The 13607-nt window shown below is 21.7% G+C and overlaps 1 protein-coding gene across 2 annotated transcripts in view; it reads right to left on the bottom strand.

Annotated features, from left to right (window-relative positions):
- The window catches only part of LOC117180367 (TATA box-binding protein-like protein 1), a 38627-nt gene that overhangs the window by 17947 nt on the left and 7073 nt on the right, over positions 1-13607 (bottom strand). For both annotated transcript variants that reach the window (XM_033372835.1, XM_033372836.1), the window contains exon 2: positions 6519-6815. In XM_033372835.1, coding sequence (XP_033228726.1) covers positions 6519-6803 — 285 coding nt within the window. In that variant the 5' untranslated portion in view covers positions 6804-6815. The remainder of the gene's footprint in view (positions 1-6518; positions 6816-13607) is intronic.

Raw genomic sequence — 13607 nt, 5'->3', positions numbered from 1 at the left:
AAAAAAAAAAAAAAACAGAAAAAAAATTATTTTTAAAGATAACAATTTTCTACCAAAAAAAAAAGATCATTTTGCAAGAAAAAATCAGAATTATCAGAAAAATAGATGAATTTACAGTTACAAAAATTAATTTTCCACAACAAATTTTTTCGCACCCAAAGTGATAAATTTTTAAGTAAAATTATCAATCGCTAATTTAAATAGATGAATTTCCAACCAAAAATATGAATTTTCAAACAAGATTGATTATCTACCAAAAAAGACAATTTTTCAACAAAACACATGAATTATCCACTAAATAGTTAATTTTTTAAGTAAAATATACCAGTTAAAAAAATGAAACAGTTAAATTTTCAGCTAAAAAAATTAATTTGCCACACAATAAAAAAATAACCATTTTTTACTAAACTGATCAATTTCCAATTGAAATTATAAATCTTCAACGAATATTTAACTGGAATACTGGAGTTTAAAAAAATGAATTTTCAACCAAAAACATGAATTTTCAAACAAGAAGATTAATTATCAAATAAAAAAGAGATTTTTTCAACAAAATACATTAATTATCTACAAAATAGTTGATTTTGTTAACTAAAATATATCAGTTTTCAACAAAAAATGAAATGGTTCAATTTAAATGTAAAAAAAATTCATTTGCCACAAAAAAAAAGAAAATCAATTTCTAACAAAAATTATTAATTTTCAACTGAAATTTTGAATCGCCAACTGAAATAGATGAATTTCCAACTGAAATGATAAATATTTAACTGGCATACTGGAGTTTAAAAACAAAATTAATTTTAAACCAAAAAGATTAATTTTCTACCAAAACCAACTACGATTTTGTATCAAAACAAAAAAGACAAATTTTAACAAAATACATGAATTATTCACTAAACAGTTCAATTTTTAATTAAAATATACCAGTTAAAAAAAATTAAACAGTTAAGTTTACAGTTAAAAAAATTAATTTGCAAACAAATTTTTTTTAAACTAAAGCGATTAATTTTCAACTGAAATTATGAATCACCAACTGAAATAGATGAATTTTCAACTAAAATGTTTAATATTTAAATGACATACTTGAGTTCTCAAACAAAGAAAAAATCACTTTTAACCAAAAATATTAATTTTCTTCCAAAAAAAAACGATTTTTCAAGAAAACATAAGAATTTTCAGCCAAATAGATGAATTTACAGTTCAAAAAATTAATTTTCCACGACAAATTTGTTTGTAACCAAAGTGATAAAGTTTCCACTGAAAAGATACATTTTCGAACAAGGAAATTAATTATCAACTAAAAAAGACAATTTTTCAACAAAATACATGAACTATCTACTAAACAGTTTAATTTTTAAGTAAAATATACTAGTTTTCAAAAGAAAAAAAAAATGAAACAGTTAAATTTACAGTTGAAAAAATTAATTTGCCACACAAAAAAAAACAATTTTTAACAAAAGTGATTAATTTTTAACTGAAATTATGAATCATCAACTGAAATAGATGAATTTTCAACCAAAAAGATGAATTTTCAAACAAGAAGATTAATTATCAACTAAAAAGACCATTTTTTAACAAAATACATGAATTATCTACTAAATAGTTGAATTTTTAACTAAAATACATCTGTTTTTAACCAAAAATGAAATGGTTTAATTTAAAGTAAAAGAAATTAATTTGCCATAAAAAAAACGAATTTTTAACAAAAGGGATTAATTTTCATCGAAAATGATGAATATGTAACTGGAAAACTTAAGTTTTCAACAAACAAGCAAAAATAATTTTCAACCAAAAAGATTAATTTTCTACAAAAAAAAAATTAAAAAAAAAAAGTTTTTCAGTATAACATAAGAATTCTTAGCCAAATATTTGCATTTACAATTCAAAAAATTAAATTTACACAAAAAATTTTTTTGTACCTAGAATGATAAATTTTTAAGTAAAATTGTCAATCGTCAACTGAAATAGATGAATTATCAACCACAAAGATAAATTTTCAAACAAGAAGATGCATTATCCACCAAAAAAGACAATTTTTCAACAAAATACATGAATGATACTCTAAATAGTTAAATTTTTAATTAAAATATATCAGTTAAAAAAATAAAAATGAAACAGTTAAATTTGAAGTTAAAACAATAAGGTTGCCACAAAAAAAAAACAATTTTTTCCTAAAGTGATGAATTTTCAATTAAAGTGATAAGTATTTAACTGGCATATTTGAACTTTCAGTAAAAAAGACGAACATTTAACTAGAATACTTCAGTTTTCAAACAAAAAAATAAATTTTTAACCAAAAAGATTAATTTTCTACCAAGAAAGACGATTTTTCAATAAAAACATGAAAATTCCCAGCCAAATAGTTGAATTTACAGTTCAAACAATTAAAGTTACACACAAAATTTTGTTTTAACCAAAGTCATAAATTTTCAACTAAAAAGATGAATTTTTAAACAAGATTAAGTATAAAATAAAAAAGAGAATTTTGCAACAAAATACATTAACTATCTACTAATTAGTCGAATGTTGAACTAAAATGATGAATATTTAACTGGAATACTGGAGTTTAAAAAAATGAATTTTCAACCAAAAAGATTAATCTTCTAAAAAAAAAAAAACACGATTTCTTAACAAAACACATGAATATTTTAAAACAAAAACAAAATATTTACATTTACAGCTAGAAAAATTAATTTGCCACACACAAAAAAAAATAACAATTTTTAACAAAAGTGATCAATTTTAAACTGAAATTATGAATCGCCAACTTAAATAGATGGATTTTCAACTAAAATGATAAATATTTAACTGGCATACTTGAGTTTTCAAATAAAATAATTTTCTACAAAAAGAAGACAATTTTCTAACAAAATTCATGAATTATCTACTAAATAGTTGAATTTTTAACTAAAATATATCAGTTTTCAACCAAAAATGATACAATTAAATGTGCAGTTAAAAAAATTAAGTAATAGATGAATTTTCTTCTAAAATGATGAATATTTAACTGGCATGCTTAAGTTTTCAACCAAAAAGACGAATATTCAACTGGAATATTTGAGTTTAAAAATAAAAACAAAAACAAAAATTAATTTTCAACTAAAAAGATTAATTTTCTACCAAAAACAAATACGATTTTGCAAGAAACAATAAGAATCCTCAGCTAAATAGTTGAGTTTACAGTTAAGAAAATTGATTTTCCACATCAAATTTTTTTGTAATCAAAGTCATAAATTTTCAAGTAATATTATTAATCCTCAACTTAATTAGACGAATTTTCAAACAGGAAAATTAATTATCTACCAAAAAGACAATAAAGACAATACAGTTGAATTTTCAAGAAAGTAATTAAATTTTTAACAAAATAGTAGAATTTTTACCCTAGAAAAATGAATATTCAACCAAATGGTAAAATTTTTAAATAAAAAAGATGAAACTTTAATAACCAAATGCAGTTACATTGCCAAGCAAATAGTTAAATTTTCAATACAAAAGGACGAATTTTGTATCTAAAAAGACGAATGTTTAACAAAACAGTTCAATTTTCAAGAAACTAATTAAATTTTCATCCAAATAATCGAATTTTTAAACAAATAGTATAATTTTAAACCAAAGGAGAAAAATTCTGAAGCAAGAATATAATCGTAGCCTTTTTCATTAAAAAGAATGAACTTTGAACCAAAAAATATAACTTTTCTATCAAAAGATGAATTTTCAATACAAAAGAACGACTTTTTTATCTAGAAAAAGGAAGGTGTAAGAACAAAATTTTATTTTCGACCTAAATAGATGACCTTTTAGAAAAAGAGTTAAATTTTTTAATTAGAAAAATGAATATTCAACCAAATGGTAATTTAAAAAAAATAAAAATGATGAAAGTTTAGCCAAAAGAAGTTGCATTGTCAACCAAATATTTTAATTTTAAATAAAAAATTTAATTTTCAACCAAGAAAGATTAATTTGCAATAAAAAATATGTCATTTAAAAAAATGAATTTTCTATCCAAAAGGACAAAGGTAAATTTTAACCAAAAAGTATGATTTTTCTATCAAAATATGAATTTTCAATACAAAAGGACGAATTTTTGTATCCAAAAAGCTGAATGTTTAACAAAACAATTTAATTTTTGAACAAAAAATAACTTTTTAGCAAAATAGTAAAATTTTGAAGAAATGAATTAAATTTTTACCAAAATAGTTGTATTTTTAACCTGGAAAAAGGAATATTCAACCAAATGGTAATAAATTTAAATAAAAAAGACGAAACTTTAACCAAAAACAGTTGCATTACAAACCAAATATTTGAATTTTAAAAGCAGAAAGTCGAATTTTTATCCAAGAAAGAGGAATTTTTAAATATCAAAAGACGAATTTTGTATCCAAAAAGACGAATGTTTAACAAAAAAGTTCAATTTTCGAACGAAAAATGACTTTTTAACAAACTAAATTAAATTTTTAACAAAAAAGTTAAATTTTCAAGAAACTAATTAAATTTTCATCAAAATAATTACATTTTTAAAAAAATAGTAGAATTTTAAACCAAAAAAGAAAAATTCTGAATAAAAACTATAATCGTAGCCTTTTCAAATAAAAAGAACGAACTTTGAACCAAAAAATATCACTTTTCTATATCTTTAAAAAAAAATTAATTTTCTATCCAAAAGGACAAAGGTAACTATCAACCAAAAAATATGACTTTTCCATCAAAATATGAATTTTCAATACAAAAGGACGAATTTTTTTATGCAAAAAGATGAATGTTTAAAAAAACAATTTAATTTTCGAATAAAAAAGAACTTTTTAGCAAAATAGTAAAATTTTGAAGAAATTAATTAAATTTTTACCAAAATACTTGCATTTTTATCCTGGAAAAACGAATATTCAACCAAATGGTAATAAATTTAAACAAAAAAGACGAAACTTTAACCAAAAACAGTTGCATTACAAACCAAATATTTGAATTTTAAAAGCAGAAAGTCGAATTTTTATCCAAGAAAGAGGAATTTTTAAATATCAAAGGACGAATTTTGTATCCAAAAAGACGAATGTTTAACAAAAAAGTTTAATTTTCGAACGAAAAATGTCTTTTTAACAAACAAAATTAAATTTTTAACAAAAAAGTTAAATTTTCAAGAAACTAATTAAATTTTCATCAAAATAATAACATTAAAAAAAAATAGAATTTTAAACCAAAAAAGAAGAATTCTGAATAAAAACTATAATCGTAGCCTTTTCAAATAAAAAGAACGAACTTTGAACCAAAAAATATCACTTTTCTATCAAAACATGAATTTTCAATCCAAGAGAACAAATTTTTAAATTTAAATAAAAAAGATGAAACTTTACCAAAAACTGTTGCATTGTCAACCAAAAGGTTGAATTTGCAATAAAAAATTTAATTTTCAACCAAAAAAGATTAATTTGCAATCAAAAAATGTCTTTTAAAAAAATGAATTTTCTATCCAAAAGGACAAAGGTAACTATCAACCAAAAAATATGACTTTTCCATCAAAATATGAATTTTCAATACAAAGGGACGAATTTTTTTATGCAAAAAGATGAATATTTGAAAAAACAATTTAATTTTCGAATAAAAAAGAACTTTTTAGCAAAATAGTAAAATTTTGAAGAAATTAATTAAATTTTTACCAAAAGACTTGCATTTTTAACCTGGAAAAACGAATATTCAACTAAATGGTAATAAATTTAAACAAAAAAGACGAAACTTTAACCAAAAACAGTTGCATTACAAACCAAATATTTGAATTTTAAAAGCAGAAAGTCGAATTTTTATCCAAGAAAGAGGAATTTTTAAATATCAAAGGACGAATTTTGTATCCAAAAAGACGAATGTTTATCAAAAAAGTTAAATTTTCAAGCAACTAATTAAATTTTCATCAAAATAATAACATTTAAAAAAAAAATAGTAGAATTTTAAACCAAAAAAGAAGAATTCTGAATAAAAACTATAATCGTAGCCTTTTTAAATAAAAGGAACTAACTTTTAACCAAAAAATATCACTTTTCTATCAAAACATGAATTTTGAATCCAAGAGAACGAATTTTTAAATTTAAATAAAAAAGATGAAACTTTACCAAAAACTGTTGCATTGCCAACCAAAAGGTTGAATTTGCAATAAAAAATTTAATTTTCAACCAAAAAATATGTCTTTAAAAAAAATGAACCAAAGGGACGAATTTTCTATCCAAAAGGACAAAGTTAACTTTCTACCAAAAAACAGTTTAATTTTCGATAAAAAAAATTACGTTTAAACGAAATAGTTGAATTTTAAACAAAACAATACAAGTTTTAATCAAAGAGTAGAATTTGTAACTAAAAGAAATGAATTCTGAACCAAAAATATAAAAGTAGACTTTTCAATAAAAAAAAAAATTAATTTTATTTATATTTATTGGTATCTATTAATTTAGTTCGCATACTTATGCAAAAAGAAAAAATTGAGAAAATAGAAAAAAAGAGTTCGAAGTCAGGAATAAAAATTTTTTTAAAAAACTTACCCCATTTTCCCTTCTGTACTCGACATTCGAGCCATTAAGAGCTATTTCCCGCAAATTTAAGTGGCACCTGACGCTGAAGGTGCAGACCACATTGTTGATATAAATGTCGAGGTCGAGTTTTTCAGACTCGGACTCTTCCTCGGTTTTCAAACGGACAAAATGCTCGCCGTCGCCATTGTTCGAGGGGGGAGAAGTTTCGGGGCTCAAATCATTTATATCATCCACGTGATTTACAGATCCATTCGAGAGAGATTTCATGCTATTATTTTGAACAGCAGTCGCCATAATACTATATACCTAAAAAGAGACAAAAACACAGTGATCCTTTTAATCACATGAAAAAATTCCCGGTTCGCAAAAATTTTTCACGGTCAATGAAATTAAAAAATTCATAGTCTTAAAACTGAAAATTTTTCCATTAACAATTGAACGATTAAATTTTTGCTATAAACTGAACACTTTCTAAATTCAAAGTTAAATTACAATTTTACAAAATAGTTGCATTTTCAACAAAATAGTTCAAGTTTTAACAAAAAAAAATGGTATTTTTAACCAAATAGTAGAATTTTTATACAAAAAAAAAAGATTCAAACGAACTATATTTATTTTTTTTCTCTGGTGATATTTCAAGGATAGAGAAACCATTTTTTTCAAAAATGGATTTATTGTTTTTATTTCAGGAAAGGGGAATTTTTGAATTCATAATTTTAATTGAAAATTCATCTCTGGTTGAAAATGAAACTATTTTCTTGAAAATCAATTTTTCGAACTAAAAATGTAACTATTCCGGTAGCAAATTGAACTATTTTCCTGAAAAGACGTTTTTTAATTATGAATTCGATTTTTAACCAAAAAATTAACCATTCTATGTTTGGTTGAAAATGCATTTTTTTAGATAAAAATTGAACTATTTAGTAAAAATTGGATATTTTTATTTATAAATTAAATTAGTTTTTTGAAATTTTATTTAATTTGTAGAAAATTCGTCTTTTTATAGTAGAATTTTTAAACCAAAATATTAATTCTAAACTAAAAATTTTGTATTCAGATGCTCAATAAAAATAAAAGCGTATTAAATAAAAGGTGCTAACAATTTTTAAATGAAATTTTTTTAATGAAATGAAGATAAAGTGCAAAATTTAGAACTTTTATAAATTATGTGTAGTTCAAAGATTCAGATTCAATTTAAAAAAATATATAAATCTACATTATAATTTGCAATGCTCTAAATTAAAGAATAAATCGATGACCTTCAAAAGTTATATTATTTTAAGCAATTTTACGCCAGAAATATTTAAATATTAGAATTTAAATTATTTTCATTTTCCATAGTTTGAACATCCTTGAAAAGCTTCAAAATCTTATTTAAAAATTATGAGAAATATAAAAGTTGTTTAAAATTTTTCAAATTTAAAATGATTTTTTTTATAAAACAATTCCCTGAGCTGCAAATAATTTTGAGCTAGAAATATTAAAAATTGAACGATTGCATCATTGTTATAAATTGAACACTTTCTAAATTAAAAGTTAACGTACAATTTTACAAAATAGTTGCTTTTTCAATCAAATTAGATCCATTTTTAACAAAATAATGAAATTTTTGACCAAATAGAATTAAAAAAAAAAAAATAAATTCTAAACCGAAAATGTTGTATTCAAATGCTCAAAAAAATAAAAACGTATAAAATGATAGGTGCGAACACTTTTCAATTGAAATTTTTTTAATAAAATGCAGATAAACTGCAACATTTTAAAATTGAATTTTACATTTTAAAATTGATAAACATTTTAAAATTGAAAAATTACATTTTTTGAAATTGAAAACTTCTTTAATTAGAATTTAAATTATTTTCATTTTTCACAGCTTAAAAATCCTTGAAAAGCTTCAAAATTTTATTTAAAAATCTTGAGAAATCTAAAAGTTGTTTTAAATTTTTCAAATTTAAAATGATTTTTTAAATAAAACAATTCCTCGTTTTTCCCTAGTTCGCAAACATTTTTCACGGTTAATGAAATACAAAAATTCGAAGTCTAAAACTGAAAATTTTTCCATTTTAAGTAATAAAAACTGAGCTGTAAATAATTTTAAGCAATTTTGAGCTAGAAACAAACTAGTTCAATTTTTAACAATATACATTTAACAATAACTATTTTAAAAACCGAGAATTTACTTCTGATCGCAAAAAATTCAAGTTTTTATTATTTTAATCGCCAATCGTAGATTTCTCATATTATCTCAATTTACTCTAATTTTACAAAAATTTATTATTGCACGCTTATTATTTTTTCTCTGATGATATTTCAAACATAGAGAAACAATTTTTCTCAAAAACGGATTTATTGTTTTTATTTCAGGACAGGAAGTTTCGATCAAGAAATATAATTTTACTTGGAAACGAGACATTTTCAATTCATAATTTTTAATGAAAATTCATCTCTGGTTGAAAATGTAACTTTGTGTTTGAAAATCAATTTTTCGAACTAAAAATTCAACTATTCCAGTAGAAAATTTATCTATTTTGCTGAAAATACGTTTTTTTGCTTATTAATTAGATTTTTAACCAAAAAATTAACGATTCTATTTTTGGTTGAAAATGTATCTTTTTTAGATAAAAATTTAACTATTCAGTAGAAATTTGATGTTTTCAAATTATAAATTAAACTGATTTTTCGAAAATTTATTTAATCTCTAGAAAATTCGGTTTTTTATAGTAGAATTTTTAAACTCTAAATTAATGAATAAATCCACGAACTTTAAAATTTTTTAAATTATATTATTTTAAGCAATTTTAAGCTAGAAAAATTAAGAATTACATTTTTTTGAACTGAAAATTTTGTTAAATTAGAATTTAAATTAATTTCATCTTTCAAAGTTTAAACATCCTTGAAAAGCTTCAAAATTTTATTGACAAATCTTGAGAAATCTAACAGTTGTTTTAAATTTTTTCAAATTAAAATTTTTTTTTATAAAAAATGCCCGGTTTTTTCCTGTTTTGCAAACATTTTGGACGGTCAATGAAATTAAAAAATTCGAACTCTAAAACTGGAAAATTTTTCATTTAAAGTAATAAAAACTGAGCTGCAAATAATTTTAAGCAATTTTGAGCTAGAAATATTAAAAATTATACGATTACATTATTGGTATAAACCGAACGCTTTCTAAATTAAAAGTTAAATTGCAATTTTACAAAATAGTTGAATTTTTAACAAACTAGTTCAATTTTTAAGAAAATTATGAAATTTTTAACCAAATAGAATTTTTAACCAAAAAAGATTAATTCTCTACAAAAAATTCAGTATTCAAATGCTCAAGAAAAATAAAAGATAAACTACAAAATATATTAATTTTCAACTAAAGTGATGCATCCCCAACCAAATAATGATTTTTTAATGAGGTAGTTGAATTTTCAACTAAAAAATATTAATTTTCCAGCGATAATCTTAATTTTCTTAATACTTTTTTTTATTTTTAATTCTTAATGTTCAACAAAATCGTTAACTTTTTAGCCAAGGAGATGAATTTCCAACTTAAATGATAAATCTTTGAAGTAGTTAATTTGCAGTTAAAAATCAATTTTCAATCAGAGATGAATTTTCGAATAAAATTATGGATTTTCTACAAATAAATTAATTTTCAACCAAAAACGACGAATTTTAACAGAATAGATGAATCCTCTTCCGAAATGACGAATTTTCAATAAAACAGTTGATTTTTCAATCAAAAGCGATACTTTTTAATCAAATTGTTTAATTTTCAAGAGTATAGATACATTTTCAATCAACTAGTTGAATTTTCAACCAAGGAGATAAATTTCTAGCTAAAAATGAGGAATCTTTAACTGAAATATTTAAGTTTTTAGCACAAAATAAAATTTCCAAACAAAAAAAAATGGAATAGTTACATTTTCAATTTAAAAATTAATTCTTTTACAAAAAAAAATAATAAAATTTCAACCAAGTAGTTAAATTTTCAACTCAGAAAAATAATTTTCTATAAAAAAAGGCAAATTTCCAGCTAAGATGAAATAGTTAAAATTTCAGAAAGAAAAATGATTTTTGAGCCCAAAAAAAAGCGAATGAAGTACGCAGTTGAATTTGAAATTTAAAAATATCAATTTTTAACCAAAGTTATGAATTTTAAACCAAAGTATAAAAATCTTCAGATAGAATAGTTACATTTTTAACAATCAATATGAATTTTTAACTAAAATCATGAATGTCAAACTGGAATAATTCAATTTTCAGTTGAAAAAAAAATGTAAACAAAAAAAAACGATTTATGAACAAAATAGTTCAATTTTCAACCAGAGATGAATTTTCAACTAAAATTATTAATCTTGAACCAAAAAATGACTTTAACAAAACCGTTAAAATTTCTACGAATAAAATAATTTTTAACTAAAAGAGATGCATTTCCAACGAAAAATGGAACAGTTGAATTTCAACCAAAAAATTCAATTCAATCAGAAGGCACAAATTTTCAACAAAATAGTTTGGCAAACAAAAATGATTTTCTTTTTTAAAACTAATCTGCTTAATTTTTACGAATGTTGATCAATTAAAAATTAAATAAAACATCTTTCAACCGAAAATATGAGCTTTTAACGAAGATGTTTTTTTTTTCTATAAAAAAAACATGAAGTTTTAACTGAAATGATGAATGAAATGTTTAATTTTCAACTAGAAAGATTAATTTTCAACCAAAAATGACATATTTTGAACGAAGTACAAGAATTTTCAACGAAACAGTTAAATTTTCAACTGAGAAAGATAAATTTGCAACTAATAATGGAATTGTTCAATTTTCAGTGAAAAAAAAACGTTCAAAATAAATTTTCTTCGGAAATTGTTGAATTTCTTAAAAAGCAGAGTAATTTTTAACCAATAAGATGATTTTTAAGCACAATATAAATTTTCAACGACAAATATTAATTTTCTAATTTTTTTAAATTCAGATTTAACCCCAGAAAATTTAAAAGTGTCCATCATTCCGAGAGTTATTCATAATTAAACGAAACTTTGAATTTTTGATATTTCTTGCAATATATTTTTAGAAAATTGAGAAGAAACTCATTTTAAAGACTCGAGGCAACAAAAAATTTTTTAATTATCTAATAATTGTTCAATTGTTATTTATACATAAATATTTAACACTTTCACTTACAAACTTAAAATTTTTTAATGGATCAATTAAAATTGTAATGTTCAAAGTTTAAATTTATTTCTCTGAAATTTCAACGATTTAAGACTATTTCAAACAATTCAGTATTAAATTGTCTAGTTTTTAGTATTTTATTTATAATTACTCATTTTAAATTAAAAAGTTTCAAATGAATAGGGTAAAAATTTAATATTTTAGACTGACATAATATTAGAAAAGGATTTGAAATTTAATAAAAGTGTATAATTATGAATCCATTAACTACTAAAGTTTTCGAATTGAAACATTTTAATTTTTAACTTTAAAATATGAAAATTGTTTAATTTCGAATAGATTTAGAATTAAATTATAAAAATCAATTATTCAACTTTTAATACTCAAACTTTAGTTCAATTTTAAAAATCATTAAAAATTTTACCTTTACCGATTAGCAAATTTTAACTTTTTTATATGAAAATTTTAATGTCTTTCATTGTTAAAGTCTTTTAAAACTACATTTTAATATTTTTTCAATTAAAAATTTACCCTTAAAAATAAAGAAATGACATCTTTTTAAAAGGTATATGTTAATGAATCATTTGACATTTAAAAAAGCTAAAAATTGAACTTTGGGTAATTTTAGGTAATTTTTTTGGTTTGTTAATAATTTTAAAGGAGCCGCATCGAACCGTAAAGTAACATTCTTATCGTTCAATAAAATTATGTACGCCTATCGTATGTACCACGTCATTCAGCATATTATTTTTTTAAATTAGTACCTTTCAGGTAACAGATTACTAGTCAAATAAAGGATATTTGTGAAAATAAATATTTTCAGAGAACGTAGCGCAACAGGGCTTAAAAAAAGAAACTATTGTAAATTTGTATCAGAAAGGGAGAAAGCAGAGAAAAATTAAATATTTATTTTGTCATTTAAAAAAGAAGAAACAATATATAAGAAATTGTATATTTTTGAAAGAGTTTTTAATGATTATTTAGGTATTTCTGCCATTAAAGAATTTATTTTTTAAAAAAACCCAAGAAAAAATGCAATTTTTGTTGAATAAACAATTTTTATATGCTTTAAATCGTTCTCAAAAAAAAAAGAATATTTACAATTCTAAACATGCCTTCATTTATAATTAAATTTATAATTAATACTTCAAATGTAAATTGTAAACAGCACTATTCAATATTCTCACACTAAAATTAAAAATAATATTCTTAAAAAATTTATCATCGTGGAATAATTAAATAAATAATAATAAAATCATAATTAATCATTTCTTGAATTTGTTCCAACGGTCTATGAATTTTATTAATAATTGAAACACATTTTTATTTTATCTTCATATACTTAAAATTCAATGAATATTTAACATTATTAATATTTTGAATAAAAGATTTTTCACGAAAACAAGGGAAAAAATGTAAAACAAATGTGAAGATTATATTAAAATTAATTTATAACACTTTATATTCCTAATATTTCAAGTAAAAATATTGCATTTTCATCAAGATAGAAGAATTTTCAACAAAATAGTCAAATTTGTACAAAATAAATGCATTTTTCAATTAGAAAGATCAATTAAAAACCAAATAGGTAAATTTTTAACACGAAAGATCAATATTTAAAGGAGTGATTCATTAAGTGAAATAACTCAATTTTCAATAAAAAAGGTAAATTTAAACCTAGATTATTATTTTGTACCAGAAAGACGGATTTTCAACTTAAAAAGATCAATTTTTAACCAAAAACTGAATAGCTACATTTTAGGTAAAAAAATTTAATTTTTAACAAAAAAAAAATAAACAAACAAAAAAAACGAGTTTCTACAAAATAGTCATATTTTCAGCAAATAGATGGATTTTAAATTAAATTGATGAATCTTGGATTAAAAAAAAAAAAAGAATGAACTGTTAACCAAAATATCAATTTGCAACCAAAT

Source organism: Belonocnema kinseyi, chromosome 9 (genome assembly GCF_010883055.1).
Source record: "Belonocnema kinseyi isolate 2016_QV_RU_SX_M_011 chromosome 9, B_treatae_v1, whole genome shotgun sequence".
NCBI lineage: Eukaryota > Metazoa > Arthropoda > Insecta > Hymenoptera > Cynipidae > Belonocnema > Belonocnema kinseyi.
Note: the sequence above shows the minus strand (reverse complement) of the source record. Positions and strands in the feature narration are given on the sequence as shown.